This window comes from Neoarius graeffei, chromosome 18 (genome assembly GCF_027579695.1).
Source record: "Neoarius graeffei isolate fNeoGra1 chromosome 18, fNeoGra1.pri, whole genome shotgun sequence".
NCBI lineage: Eukaryota > Metazoa > Chordata > Actinopteri > Siluriformes > Ariidae > Neoarius > Neoarius graeffei.
This window is the reverse complement of record NC_083586.1, coordinates 43,585,758-43,599,784: the sequence shown is the minus strand read 5'-3', so window position 1 is coordinate 43,599,784 and position 14,027 is coordinate 43,585,758. Positions and strand designations below refer to the sequence as shown.

General features: G+C 40.0%; 1 protein-coding gene across 12 annotated transcripts in view; it reads left to right on the top strand.

Moving 5' to 3' along the window:
• The window catches only part of mcf2la (mcf.2 cell line derived transforming sequence-like a), a 167,897-nt gene that overhangs the window by 123,780 nt on the left and 30,090 nt on the right, over positions 1 to 14,027 (top strand). For all 12 annotated transcript variants that reach the window (XM_060898873.1, XM_060898862.1, XM_060898863.1 and 9 more), the window contains 7 exons: positions 2,324 to 2,393; positions 3,113 to 3,205; positions 7,786 to 7,878; positions 9,430 to 9,555; positions 9,925 to 10,146; positions 12,088 to 12,180; positions 12,286 to 12,364. In XM_060898873.1, coding sequence (XP_060754856.1) covers positions 2,324 to 2,393; positions 3,113 to 3,205; positions 7,786 to 7,878; positions 9,430 to 9,555; positions 9,925 to 10,146; positions 12,088 to 12,180; positions 12,286 to 12,364 — 776 coding nt within the window. The remainder of the gene's footprint in view (positions 1 to 2,323; positions 2,394 to 3,112; positions 3,206 to 7,785; positions 7,879 to 9,429; positions 9,556 to 9,924; positions 10,147 to 12,087; positions 12,181 to 12,285; positions 12,365 to 14,027) is intronic.

Sequence of the window (14,027 nt, the reverse complement as noted above, 5' to 3'; positions counted from 1 at the left end):
TTGGCCCATTCCTCCATGCAGATCTCCTCTAGAGCAGTGATGTTTTGGGGCTGTCGCTGGGCAACACGGACTTTCAACTCCCTCCAAAGATTTTCTATGGGGTTGAGATCTGGAGACTGGCTAGGCCACTCCAGGACCTTGAAATGCTTCTTACGAAGCCACTCCTTCGTTGCCCGGGCGGTGTGTTTGGGATCACTGTCATGCTGAAAGACCCAGCCACGTTTCATCTTCAATGCCCTTGCTGATGGAAGGAGGTTTTCACTCAAAATCTCACGATACATGGCCCCATTCATTCTTTCCTTTACACGGATCAGTCGTCCTGGTCCCTTTGCAGAAAAACAGCCCCAAAGCATGATGTTTCCACCCCCATGCTTCACAGTAGGTATGGTGTTCTTTGGATGCAACTCGGCATTCTTTCTCCTCCAAACACGACAAGTTGAGTTTTTACCAAAAAGTTCTATTTTGGTTTCATCTGACCATATGACATTCTCCCAATCCTCTTCTGGATCATCCAAATGCTCTCTAGCAAACTTCAGACGGGCCTGGACATGTACTGGCTTAAGCAGGGGGACACGTCTGGCACTGCAGGATTCGAGTCCCTGGTGGCGTAGTGTGTTACTGATGGTAGCCTTTGTTACTTTGGTCCCAGCTCTCTGCAGGTCATTCACTAGGTCCCCCTGTGTGGTTCTGGGATTTTTGCTCACCGTTCTTGTGATCATTTTGACCCCACGGGGTGAGATCTTGCGTGGAGCCCCAGATCGAGGGAGATTATCAGTGGTCTTGTATGTCTTCCATTTTCTAATAATTGCTCCCACAGTTGATTTCTTCACACCAAGCTGCTTACCTACTGCAGATTCAGTCTTCCCAGCCTGGTGCAGGTCTACAATTTTGTTTCTGGTGTCCTTTGACAGCTCTTTGGTCTTGGCCATAGTGGAGTTTGGAGTGTGACTGTTTGAGGTTGTGGACAGGTGTCTTTTATACTAATAACGAGTTCAAACAGGTGCCATTAATACAGGTAACGAGTGGAGGACAGAGGAGCCTCTTAAAGAAGTAGTTACAGGTCTGTGAGAGCCAGAAATCTTGCTTGTTTGTAGGTGACCAAATACTTATTTTACCGAGGAATTTACCAATTAATTCATTAAAAATCCTACAAATGTGATTTCCTGGATTCTTTCCCCCCATTCTGTCTCTCATAGTTGAAGTGTACCTATGATGAAAATTACAGGCCTCTCTCATCTTTTTAAGTTGGAGAACTTGCACAATTGGTGGCTGACTAAGTACTTTTTTGCCCCACTGTACATGCATGCATTTTCACTGATAAAACGTAAAAGACTCATTAAATAATCAGATGAACTGAGACAATCACATTCTGAAGCAAATTAAATAATCTTATACCCGTAACTTAAACACGCAATGCAAGTTATATGGATTAATCTAAATGCAGGTAAACAATAATTGTTTTTGTTATGTAACCAAATGAGAGTCGCATCTTACCCGTCTGTGTTCTCGCTTCTCGAAGGCTGACCTTGTGGCCGATTGTTTCGAAACAATCTGACTTTCAGTTCTTCGTTCATTCGTTTCTTCCACGTAAGAGTGAGATATTGCTGCTGAGGAGCATATCCAGCTGAGTAATCTGACGACTGGTCCACTCATTCTCCATTTTCTCCATACTGAGTACTCCGCCATTACTGCTCGGCTCACACTCCGGGAGAACTGGTGCAACTGAACTTACTTTCCTTTTCTTGTCGTTTTTTTTTTTTTTTTAATTGTTGGTACTGCACTCTCTTTCAATATGGGCTTATAGCCAACACTCCTCAACAGATCAGAGGTCTCGTACGAGTCTTCAGTAAAATGTGCCCGTGAATTTCTCGCAAATTTAGCAGTTTAAACATTCTTGGGCCATGAATGCAACGTAAATCCACCTTCTGTCATGTTGCTTCACCCGCCAGCAACGCATCTACGTGGCATGGCGATAAATTAGCTCAAAATGGAGGATCGGAGTTGCAGTCAGCTCTGTGTTTTTAGTATAGCGCAAATGGCGACGAGACCGATAGACTTCCTGCTGTGGCGTCACAGATGTCAAGGTCATTCACTCAGACCGCTACCTATATGAATCATTTTAATCATAAGAATTACTATATTAGATTTATTGTTAACGCTTAAAAGTATTCCTGTGCTATTCTTGAGGTCTCAAGGCATTTATAATCAAAAGGTGGAGGCCATGGTTCTGCGTATCTCCTTGAATTACAGCTCTGCTTTTGATGTAATGGAAAGCGTTATGTTTGATTTGTTCAGTCTCATGCTCGTGTTTTGTTTGTTCCAGAACTTTCCTCCGAGAGCTGGAGGCGTACACAGACTGCCCCGAGCTGGTGGGTCGGTGCTTCTTAGAGAGGGTAGGTTTATTAGAAATGGACTGGAATGAAATGTACCTGTAATTACACTGTAATTGTCCCTGTGTCCGAAATCACTCCCTACTCACTATATAGTGGACTGTATAGTGAGTTTACCATTTTTTAGTGCTGTCCGAATGTATAGTGAGAATTATTACACCCTATATAGCGCACTCAAAGTATCCCACAATGCGTCACGAAAAGTAGTGTACAACCGATGGTCACTAACCAAGCAATATATACCATCATGCATTGCGGTTGCGCTGAAAGAAATCAAATCAAAAGCCTCAAATTTGATTTAATAAAAGGCAGCGGCGAAGAAGAAAGTATTCAGCTTTGATTTAAAAAGAATTGAACGATGCAGCAGACACAAAGTACTTTGTATTGATTAATGTAGGAAATACGCTCAGTATAATATGGATTTATCACAAAAACACATGCATGTATTTATTATTTTGAAAACCCACCAGCCGACTGATCTGCCACGTTTTAATTGTGTGACAGTAATGACGTAAATAACGGCATGATGGAGTAGTGTCCCAAAGTGTTTTTTCATTTTACCAATGAGCTCACTATATAGTAATTCTCTGTATAGTGAGTAGGGAGTAGTGAACGAATGAGTGGTTTCGGACACAGGGTGTGATATTAAAATCATATTTTATCAAGTGTAATATACTATAAAATAATCTGTTTTTTCTTTTTTATTTCCTTTCCTGCTTCAGATGACAGACCTACAGATTTATGAGAAGTACTGTCAAAATAAGCCACGCTCCGAGTCACTATGGCGACAGTGTTCGGACTGCGCCTTCTTCCAGGTAGTCCTTGTTCTTTTATTAACTGTTGGAGATTAAACACACAAAAGCCTATGTTTGCTCAGTATATACATCAGACATTCACACTTGAGTTGCCAGGTAATGACGGAGAATCCGCAGAGCTTAATTTTATCTGGAATTTATCTGAAAGCATTTTGAATATAACCTTAAAACACCTTGGAAATACTGAAATGCCTGGAGGACAGTATTTATTTATTTATTTATTTATTTCAAAAGCTATGTAATTTTTCATTCTAAAATAGATTTCGTCAGGGGTGTTTCTAGCTATTAGAAAGACCAGGGGCGAAGTCAAGTTTTCCTGGGGCTTGTATTTTTTAAGGGAGATCGGCATTGATAGGTTGGGGAGGTGATATCTAACTTTACAAGAAATATTATCCCCCATACACATTCAAACGTTATGTTATCTTTATTACTGATTTTTGCACTTGTCTTTTTAAATTGACGTCCTTCACTTCAGTTTCTCTCTCATTAACAAGTTATCAACACCCATAATGTCTCAGGAAACTGAGGCATGTGTAAGTTGACTATTAAATATCACTAGTAAAATTTATGATCAGTTTAATAAAAATATCTCATTTCTCACTCACATATCTCTCCTTTAGGACCACAAAGACAAATTCTACGCTACATTATTATATTATTACAACATTCAAAATCCCAGATGACATCCCATCTCTCAAAACTATGGTCATAGATATGTCTTCCAAGTTTCTCTCTCTCTCTCTCTCACACACACACACACACACACCATTTTCTCCAGTGCATTCAGGCTCAGTTGACTGCAACAGCTCATTTGTAGTGTCTGGACAACACACATTTATGTTGACATTAATATTGCGTGGCAAAATTAAAAAAAACAAAACAAAACCCTGTGTCCGTAATCACTCCCTAGTCACTATGTAGTGGACTATATAGTGAGTTCGCCATTTTGTGGTGCTGTCCGAATGTATAGTGAGCATTATTACACCCTATATAGTGCACTCAAAGTATCCCAGAATGCATCACAAAAAGTAGTGTACAACGATGGTCACTAACCAAGCAATAAATCCCATCATGCATTGTGGTTGCGCTGAAAGCAATCAAATCAAAAGCCTCAGGTTTGATTTAATAAAAGGCAGTGGCAAAGAAGAAAGTATTCAGCCTTGATTTAAAAGAACTGAAAGATGCAGGTACTTTGTATTGATTAATGTAGGAAGTACGCTCAGTATAATATGGATTTATCACAAAAATACATGCATGTATTTATTATTTTGAAAACCCACCAGCCGACTGATCTGGCACGTTTTAATTGTGCAACAGCAATGACGTAAATAATGCCATGGCGGAGTAGTGTCCGAAAGTTTTTTTTTTTCATTTTATCATTGAGCTCATTATGTAGTCCTATATATAGCAATTCCCTATATAGTGAGTAGGGAGTAGTGAACGAGTGAGTGATTTCGGACACAGGGTTAACCTATTTTATCCCTATGTGTGACTAATATGCCAAAGGCTGGCTATGGGATGGTCAGTCGGCTGGCTGGTTCTGTGTAGGCTCCATGTAGCCTTAAAACATAGGATTAAATTATGTCAGGGCAACTATTGGTGTCGACATGGACACACACTGTTGTTGACCTGTTCAAGAAACTTAGTCGGGGCAAATAGACCCCCACTGTAGATATTCATTAAACCACTCGAACTTTTGAGCTCGCCTGGTACACTGATCATACAGACCCTACGCTGTAAATTCAACATAACCAGGCTACATGGAGCGGGTTTTGTGCATCAATATAATTCAGTAGGTTACATCGTTGTTGCATTCTGTATACACACCCATGGTCGATGACTTACCATCTGTTTTCATCTTGAAAAATCCAACAATAATGGATTGTTTTTTGAAGTCATTTTCAAACCAGTTCAGAATGTTGGCGCTTAGCAAAATTTTGTATGTGCAGCGAACAATTATGTCCCCCCTCCTGTCTCCGTCTTCAGATGCTGCAAGTCACGTCCCAATCTGTTTCAGTCAGTCATTTTCTATTAATCTCTTACTGTTTTTGAGGGCAAAAATACCTGGGGCTAGGCTCAAAATACCCAGGGCTATAGCCTCACGTGATAGCGCTTAACGACGACGCTGGATTTCGTGTTTATTGATTTTGGGGGAAAAAACCCTTCATGTGACCTGAATGAGGATATTGAAGGTTCTGGGATTTATTTCCTGAAGCATGTGTATGAGCCCTATTGTGAATCATTTTGAAGTCAAGTTTATTTGTATAGCGCTTTTAACAATAAACATTGTCGCAAAGCAGCTTTACAGAATTTGAATGACTTAAAACATGAGCTAATTTTATCCCTCATCTATCCCCAATGAGTAAGCCTGTGGTGATTCCCTCAGACGACATGAGAAAGAAACCTCGAGAGGAACCAGACTCAAAAGGGAACCCATCCTCATTTGGTAGATTAACAGCAAAATTAGGTCTTCGGTTCCATTTTGTAGTAGGTTTAAACAGCTGAAAAACTATATTGTAGTTAACTTGAGGATCCCTGTAGAAAGCGTGTTTGGTTACCGCGTCTAGCGTGCAGTGAAATGGCAACTGAGTGCTTATAAGCTTCACATTAAAGCTACATAGATAAAGTTGTAGCAGTGGCGGCTGGTAGTCTTTCAAACAGGGGAGACTGGTCGGTTACGATATTTCCAGATTTTAAAAGAAAAAACATCAATTTTGCCCATACTCTTGCCTCTGATCTGGCTGATTGTTGGCAGGGTCACAAACCTGTGAAATAACAGGTTCTTTTGGCCCATTAGCCTACTGTCCAATATACATGATGGTGGTGTTGGGGGGGGTATATTTTAACATTTTATATTTTAAAATTGTGGCATGTTGTTTAAAAATTGATCATTATTGAAAGCAGCTCTTTGTCAGGAACCTCAGCAGTAACAGCAGAGTGTTCTGGAATAGGCACAAGCACTGACCTTGGGGAGCCAAACATAGAGCTGGGTGCCACACATTTCATTCAATGACACTTTCCCTATATTTTACTTATTTTGACTGAGAAATGTTTTATTGACAATTTTGATAACCCTTCACTTTTAATCCAGGTCTGTAGTGTGAAATGTTCTCGGTTGTGTTTTTGTTTAAAAATGTTTTCCAAATTGTAGCTGTGTTTAATTCATATCCAGAAAAATATATATTCCAATATAATATACTCAGCATAAACATTTTAAATAGATTCTATATTTTTGGTCCATCCATGACATATTACTAAAGTAGCCTATTTACTGTTGTTGATGTGGGTCACTTGCTGTTAGCCAATTCACTTTCTTGTACCAGGAGAGCTGAAAGGAACGAGTATTATTCCCTACCTTTTTCACCAAGTCAATTTGAGGCGTTGGTCTACCCTACTCTTTTTAATTTTAATTTTTTCCTCGAAAGGAAGACTGGCAAATGGCTTCGCCAAAATTAAATCAGCAATGCTTGGCATCCGTGCGCAGCTTTCTTGCTAGCTGACTAGCCCCCTCAAGTTCAGTCACTCAAATAAACGAAATTTCTGGAACTAAGATAGCAAACTTGACAACACTATATTTACAATGAAAATATATACAAACTAAAAAAGCTGGTAGAAACCATATGTAATGAATGAAATCGAAATGTAAGCCGATCTCTTACAATACACCACAGCACTTGCGAATCCGCATGGGACTGAACTGAAATTCACCGCTGCCTGTCTATAGTTGAAACGAGCTGTCAATCAAAGAAAATATCCGGCCGCTTTCACCAATCACCAGTCTCCTCGCGGAAAGCTTTGCCATGTCCCTCCCATGTGAGGCTGGGAGTCCGTGGGCGGGCATTTTCGCAGTATTTGTCCAATAACCGTCTTGCATTTTGAGATTGAAAAGCGCAGAGCTCCCAAATGCCATTGAAGTCCACTGAGGTTGGGAGTCCGTGAGACTCCATGGGCGGGCGATTTCGCAGTATTTGTCCAATAACCGTCTTGCATTTTGAGATTGAAAAGCACAGAGCTCCCAAATGCCATTGAAGTCCACTGAGGCTGCGCTGCATCGCGCTGTCACGAGGGGGAAAAACTCACGCACACATTAAAGTTATAAGGGAATGATTTCGCACTGTAGTGGGTTGAGCACATATATTTCTATGATTCTGGATCTGAAATAGCAATGTTATAAGGTCGGCTATAACATAAGCCTAGCGCAATTCATCCTACACGATGTTCGTCATTTTTAGAGGAGGCTGAGCCTCCCTCGTTGTCTTAGAGCAATCGCCCGTAAGTTGTAGGTATCCTGTCATGTGCACTTGTAATCAACTCAGCTTATGATTAATCATGAGACATTCTTACATTTAAAATGGGTGCGTTAGAGACGAGAACACACTAAGGTTGGGAAATAAAATAAAGTGTGCAGGGCCTTTACAGTAAGCATTGGGTGTGTCTCTGCAGGGAACTTATGAGTGTATTACAGCAGTTGTTAAGCTGACACTGTGGCACGCAGGGGATGTGGAAATATTTCTTGATATAGTGCCATAATCCAGGTGTGTGGTTGACTTTGTGTATTTGTTTATATCCATGTATGGTAGGAGTGCCAGAAGAAACTTGAGCACAAGCTGGGCTTGGACTCGTACCTGCTGAAACCAGTACAGCGCATCACCAAATACCAGCTCCTCCTTAAGGTACAATCCCACAGCAGATTCCAGACAGCGTGCACATCACACCACAGGCTTCCTGTAATAGTGCATGTCCATAAATGTTTGCATGTTCTTCTTGGTGCTGTTGTTGGTTTAGTTCTAGTAGTACACATCATGCTGTACAGATCTTGTTATTGTTTATTTATTACAATATCAAAGTCATGTGTCAATTTTTGATGAATTATTTTGATGAATTTCACAGTCATCTTATTTAAAATGTTTTATTTAAATAAACCCTCTTTTGTTGGACTTTTTTTTTTCCCCTCTCTCTAATTGTAAAGTGACCTCGGGTGTGAGAAAATACGGAAGCCGAGAGAGGCCCTTCATATAATCTTTTTTTATTCACCTTGTTATCCCAAGATAACGACATAATTAATTCAGGATGTCGAGAAAACAACACAGCTAATTCGAGATCTCGAGAAAACAAAACCGTTATTCCGAGATAACGACATAATTAATTCAGGATGTCGAGAAAACAACACAACTAATTCGAGATCTCGAGAAAACAAAACAATTATTTCATGATCTCGAGAAAACAGCTGAGATTTCTAGCAGAGCTGAGACGAAGCCGGGCCGGTCTTCTGCGGAGGTGCCGCGGACTAATTTTGAAATTATCCGTTATTAAAAGACTTAATGCAGTCTCTCCCTGTGTCAACCCCTGATCAAAATATTGCCTTATTCGGGGATCGATTATTCCAGACATTCTAATGACCAAAGTTGCGTCTATACAGAATGAGAAATAGCCCCAAAGTCGCATATCACAAGTCTCTTGGCGCACCTGAATGAACCATTTCTCAGCTGTTTACTCGAGATCATGAAATAATTGTTTTGTTTTCTCGAGATCACGGAATAACGGTTTTGTTTTCTCGAGATCTCGAATTAGTTGTGTTGTTTTCTCGAGATCCTGAATTAATTATGTCGTTATCTCGGGATAACAAGGTGAATAAAAAAAAGGATTATATGAAGGGCCTCTCTCGGCTTCTGTAGGGAGAAAGGTGCTATATAAATTGAAATTATTATTATTATTATTTAGTGTTTTGTATATTTAACGCCGTTTCAATTTAATTCGTCGTTTAATTTCTAGAGCAGCCTTTCTCAACCGGGGTGCCGTCTGGCTTCGTTAGGGGTGGCGTCAAAAAATTATATATTCTAACATTGAAATAAATAAAATGAATTAAAATTCTAAAAAACGATACTTACACTAATGCAGGTCATCGCCGCCTCATGCATCATCAAAATTTGTCTCACGGCCCCCTTTCCCATGTCACAACGTCACTGCCGGGGTCAGCGTATGGTCAGTGTGACCGCGTATATTTTATATGGGGGTGCCTTGAGAATTTGCATACTTCTGAAGGGTGCCGTGACTGAAAAAAGGTTGAGAAACGCTGTTCTAGGGACAGATTCATGGAAAATCATGGAACTGTTTTGAGGTCTTATCATTCGAAAGCGATGCATGAAGACACACTACACATTATGCAACATCCATAAATTTGTAACTTGACTAACCCTGGAGTATGCATTCTTGTGTGTTTGCAGGAGTTATTAAAGTACAGTAAAGGCTGCGATGGCTCAGAGGACCTGCAGGAGGCGCTCTCATCCATCCTCGGCATCCTCAAAGCTGTCAATGACTCCATGCACCTCATCGCCATTACAGGATACGAGGTACAGGGCCCCAAGAGGGTCATTTCTGTTCAGACAAATCACAGAGGTCAAGTTTGTGCTGAAACTTATTTCCAGCTGTGGCGATAATACAGAATCTGTATCTGGTACGTAATAACATGACTTTTTGGATTATGATTTTGATTGAGTATGATTATTGGTGCTAAATAGGCTTAATAACTTTTAACCTATGACAGATTGTCAACATGATAACCAGACATTTTCAGAAACCAAATCCATCCTATCTCGGTTAACTTGTGATGTACAACAGATTGTAAAATTAAAATAGTTATGGAATATTTGGACAGACATGACTGCTGTTTAAATAAGTCACTGAGAATCTAATAAAACGTGCTGACCTGTTGTTACCAGGGCAACCTGAACGAGTTGGGCAGGCTGCTGATGCAGGGCTCCTTCAGCGTCTGGACCGAGCACAAAAAAGGTCACGCCAAGGTCAAGGACTTGGCACGCTTCAAGCCAATGCAGCGGCATCTGTTCCTGCACGAGAAAGCCTTACTGTTCTGTAAGAGACGTGAGGAGAATGGCGAGGGCTACGAAAAAGCGCCTTCTTACAGCTTCAAACACTTCCTCAATGTAAGACTCCTACAGGAGAAAATGCATCATTTCACAATAAATCACATCGGTATATCTCAAAATATACAGTACTGTGCAAATGTCTTAGACACCCTTTTTTTTCATACAAACTTTATTATAAATTTCTATTTTATGACTTCTACATTATTGAGTCAGTAGAAAAATATTTTAGAGTCCAAATGTTCGTTTTCCAGCACAAAATTAAAGATTAGAGGAAAAAAAAGCTTGTATCTGAGCAGCATATTACATAAGAGAGCACTTTTCAGATTAAAAAAGAAAACATAATGAAGGCTACTGGAAAATTTTTGGTGCAAAATTACGAAGCGAGTGTGACAGTGTCCAGAAGAACTGTGGCTGCTTCTGTAAGATGCTCAGTAAAACCTACAACTCATTTCCGTATAAAACTGCACTCATTGTACGTGAGACTACTATTTTTTTTTTTTAATTTTTAAACCAAAGGGTCGTCTCACACCAAATACTGACTTTGTTTGATTTATTATGGCTTACTGTTGTTTATAGTATTTTTTTTAAATGTTGAAACATTTCATTTCATTATTTTTAAGCCATTTTTGTTCCACAGCATTTCTTTACATGTACCTAAGACTTTTGCACAGGACTCTACATATATTTATTTGAAAAAAAAAAACTATGAAACAGCAGAAAAGGCGTTTATAATCTTTTATTTTATTATTTGTAAAAGTAGCAGTATATTTTATTAGGAATAAGTCTCTCCTTACATTTTTACAGGCATCCAATTCAAGAAATGTGCTTATACCAATAATCTCATCTCATCTCATTATCTCTAGCTGCTTTATCCTGTTCTACAGGGTCGCAGGCAAGCTGGAGCCTATCCCAGCTGACTACGGGCGAAAGGCGGGGTACACCCTGGACAAGTCACCAGGTCATCACAGGGCTGACACATAGACACAGACAACCATTCACACTCACACCTACGGTCAATTTAGAGTCACCAGTTAACCTAACCTGCATGTCTTTGGACTGTGGGGGAAACCGGAGCACCCGGAGGAAACCCACGTGGACACGGGGAGAACATGCAAACTCCGCACAGAAAGGCCCTCGCCGGCCACGGGACTCAAACCCGGACCTTCTTGCTGTGAGGCAACAGCGCTAACCACTACACCACCGTGCCGCCCTATACCAATAATAATATATAATAAAATGTCCATACTACATCCTGTATTACAAATGAACATGTAATTTTTTTCTAATTCATTACAAATTAATTGCACACTCGAGTAACAAAGCAACAATTTAATCAGTCGATTAAAAATAAAGCATGCAAGATTTCTGCCTGAGCAAGCATTTACAGTTTCACTTAGTCACTCCTTGTAATCCAGCACAAGATCTTTCATGTAATTATTATCTCGACCAAAGAGGTTATGTTTTTGGGTCAGTTTGTTTGTCTGTCTAGGTGTTTGACTGTCTGTAAACAGGATTGTGCAACCCATTTCCATGAAACTTGGTGGAAGGGTGTAGCATAGGCCAAGGAAGAGCCCATTAAATTTTGGAGCTGATCCACAAATTTATTTTCTCCATCACTAACATTGTGCGATGAGGAATTTGGCTTTTGCACAAGTCCTGACTTAATTCCATACATCTTAAAATCCAGTAGATGGCAGTAAAGTTCAATAGTGATGAAACATAGCTAGTGTAGAAGTACAACGACTCCATATGACAGTCTACAGTCATGGGTATCAGTAATCCTCCGGGATACATATGTAGGCACGTAATTCTAATAATTTTGGAAATGTATCCAAGGTTGGAGTTGCAGATTTGCATATTATAGAAGACTCGACTATTGTCCTTAGCTGAGGTCTGCACTCTCTAAGTTCCCATCAAGATACTTTCTCTAATGGATATTTCTTGATTCTTTCTCTATATAAAAAGAGAAATAAATATTTCTCTTCTCATGTCCATCAGATGAGTGTTGTGGGCATCACGGAGAATGTAAAAGGAGATAACAAGAAATTTGAGATCTGGTGCAACTCACGAGAAGAGGTCTACATTGTCCAGGTCAGTGCTCATAATAAAAAAAAATCCCTTTATAAGAACAGAAACTTGGCAAATTCATGTTAAAATATAGTGTTTTGGGGTTTTTTGTTTTGTTTTTTCTCTCAGGCGCCAACAGCAGAGATAAAGATGACGTGGGTGAACGAGATCCGGAAAGTTCTGACTGGTCAGCTGAAAGCCTGCAGGGGTGAGAGAGGGAGATAATGTAATAGAAAGGAATTTAATGTCTGCTTTAAAGTAAAGTGAAAATTAGATATAAAACAAAGTCACTCTTGAGGAAAGGTACAGTGGTGCTTGAAAGTTTGTGAACCCTTTAGAATTTTCTATATTTCTGCATAAATATGACCTAAAACATCATCAGATTTTCACACAAGTCCTAAAAGGAGATAAAGAGAACCCAGTTAAACAAATGAGACAAAAAGATTATACTTGGTCATTTATTTATTGAGGAAAATGATCCAATATTACATATCTGTGAGTGGCAAAAGTATGTGAACCTTTGCTTTCAGTATCTGGTGTGACCCCCTTGTGCAGCAATAACTGCAACTAAACGTTTGCGGTAACTGTTGATCAGTGCTGCACACCAGCTTGGAGGAATTTTAGCCCATTCCTCCGTACAGAACAGCTTCAACTCTGGGATGTTGGTGGGTTTCCTCACATGAACTGCTCGCTTCAGGTCCTTCCACGACATTTCAATTGGATTAAGGTCAGGACTTTGACTTGGCCATTCCAAAACATGAACTTTATTCTTCTTTAACCATTCTTTGGTGGAACAACTTGTGTGCTTAGGGTCGTTGTCTTGCTGCATGACCCACCTTCTCTTGAGATTCAGTTCATGGACAGATGTCCTGACATTTTCCTTTAGAATTCACTGGTATAATTCAGAATTCATTGTTCCATCAATGATGGCAAGCCGTCCTGGCCCAGATGCAGCAAAACAGGCCCAAACCATGATACTACCACCACCATGTTTCACAGATGGGATAAGGTTCTTATGCTGGAATGCAGTGTTTTCCTTTCTCCAAACATAACGCTTCTCATCAAAAAGTTCTATTTTGGTCTCATCCGTCCACTAAACATTTTTGATCTTTAGCAAATTGCAGACGAGGAGCAATGTTCTTTTTGGAGAGCAGTGCCCTTCCCATTGCAACCCTGCCATGCACACCATTGTTGTTCAGTGTTCTCCTGATGGTGGACTTATGAACATTTAACATTAGAGAGGCCTTCAGTTGCTTAGAAGTTACCCTGGGGTCCTTTGTGGCCTCGCCGACTATTACACGCCTTGCTCTTGGAGTGATCTTTGTTGGTCGACCACTCCTGGGGAGGGTAACGATGGTCTTGAATTTCCTCCATTTGTACACAATCTGTCTGACTGTGGATTGGTGGAGTCCAAACTCTTTAGAGATGGTTTTGTAACCCTTTCCAGCCTGATGAGCATCAACAACGCTTTTTCTGAGGTCCTCAGAAATCTCCTTTGTTCGTGCCATGATACACTTCCACAAACATGTGTTGTGAAGATCAGACTTTGATAGATCCCTGTTCTTGAAATAAAACAGGGTGCCCACTCACACCTGATTGTCATCCCATTGATTGAAAACACCTGACTCTAATTTCACCTTCAAATTAACTGCTAATCCTAGAGGTTCACATACTTTTGCCGCTCACAGATATGCAATATTGGATCATTTTCCTCAATAAATAAATGACTAAGTATAATCTTTTTGTCTCATTTGTTTAACTGGGCTCTCTTTATCTACTTTTAGGACTTGTGTGAAAATCTGATGTTGTTTTAGGTCATATTTATGCAGAAATATAGAAAATTCTAAAGGGTTCACAAACTTTCAAGCACC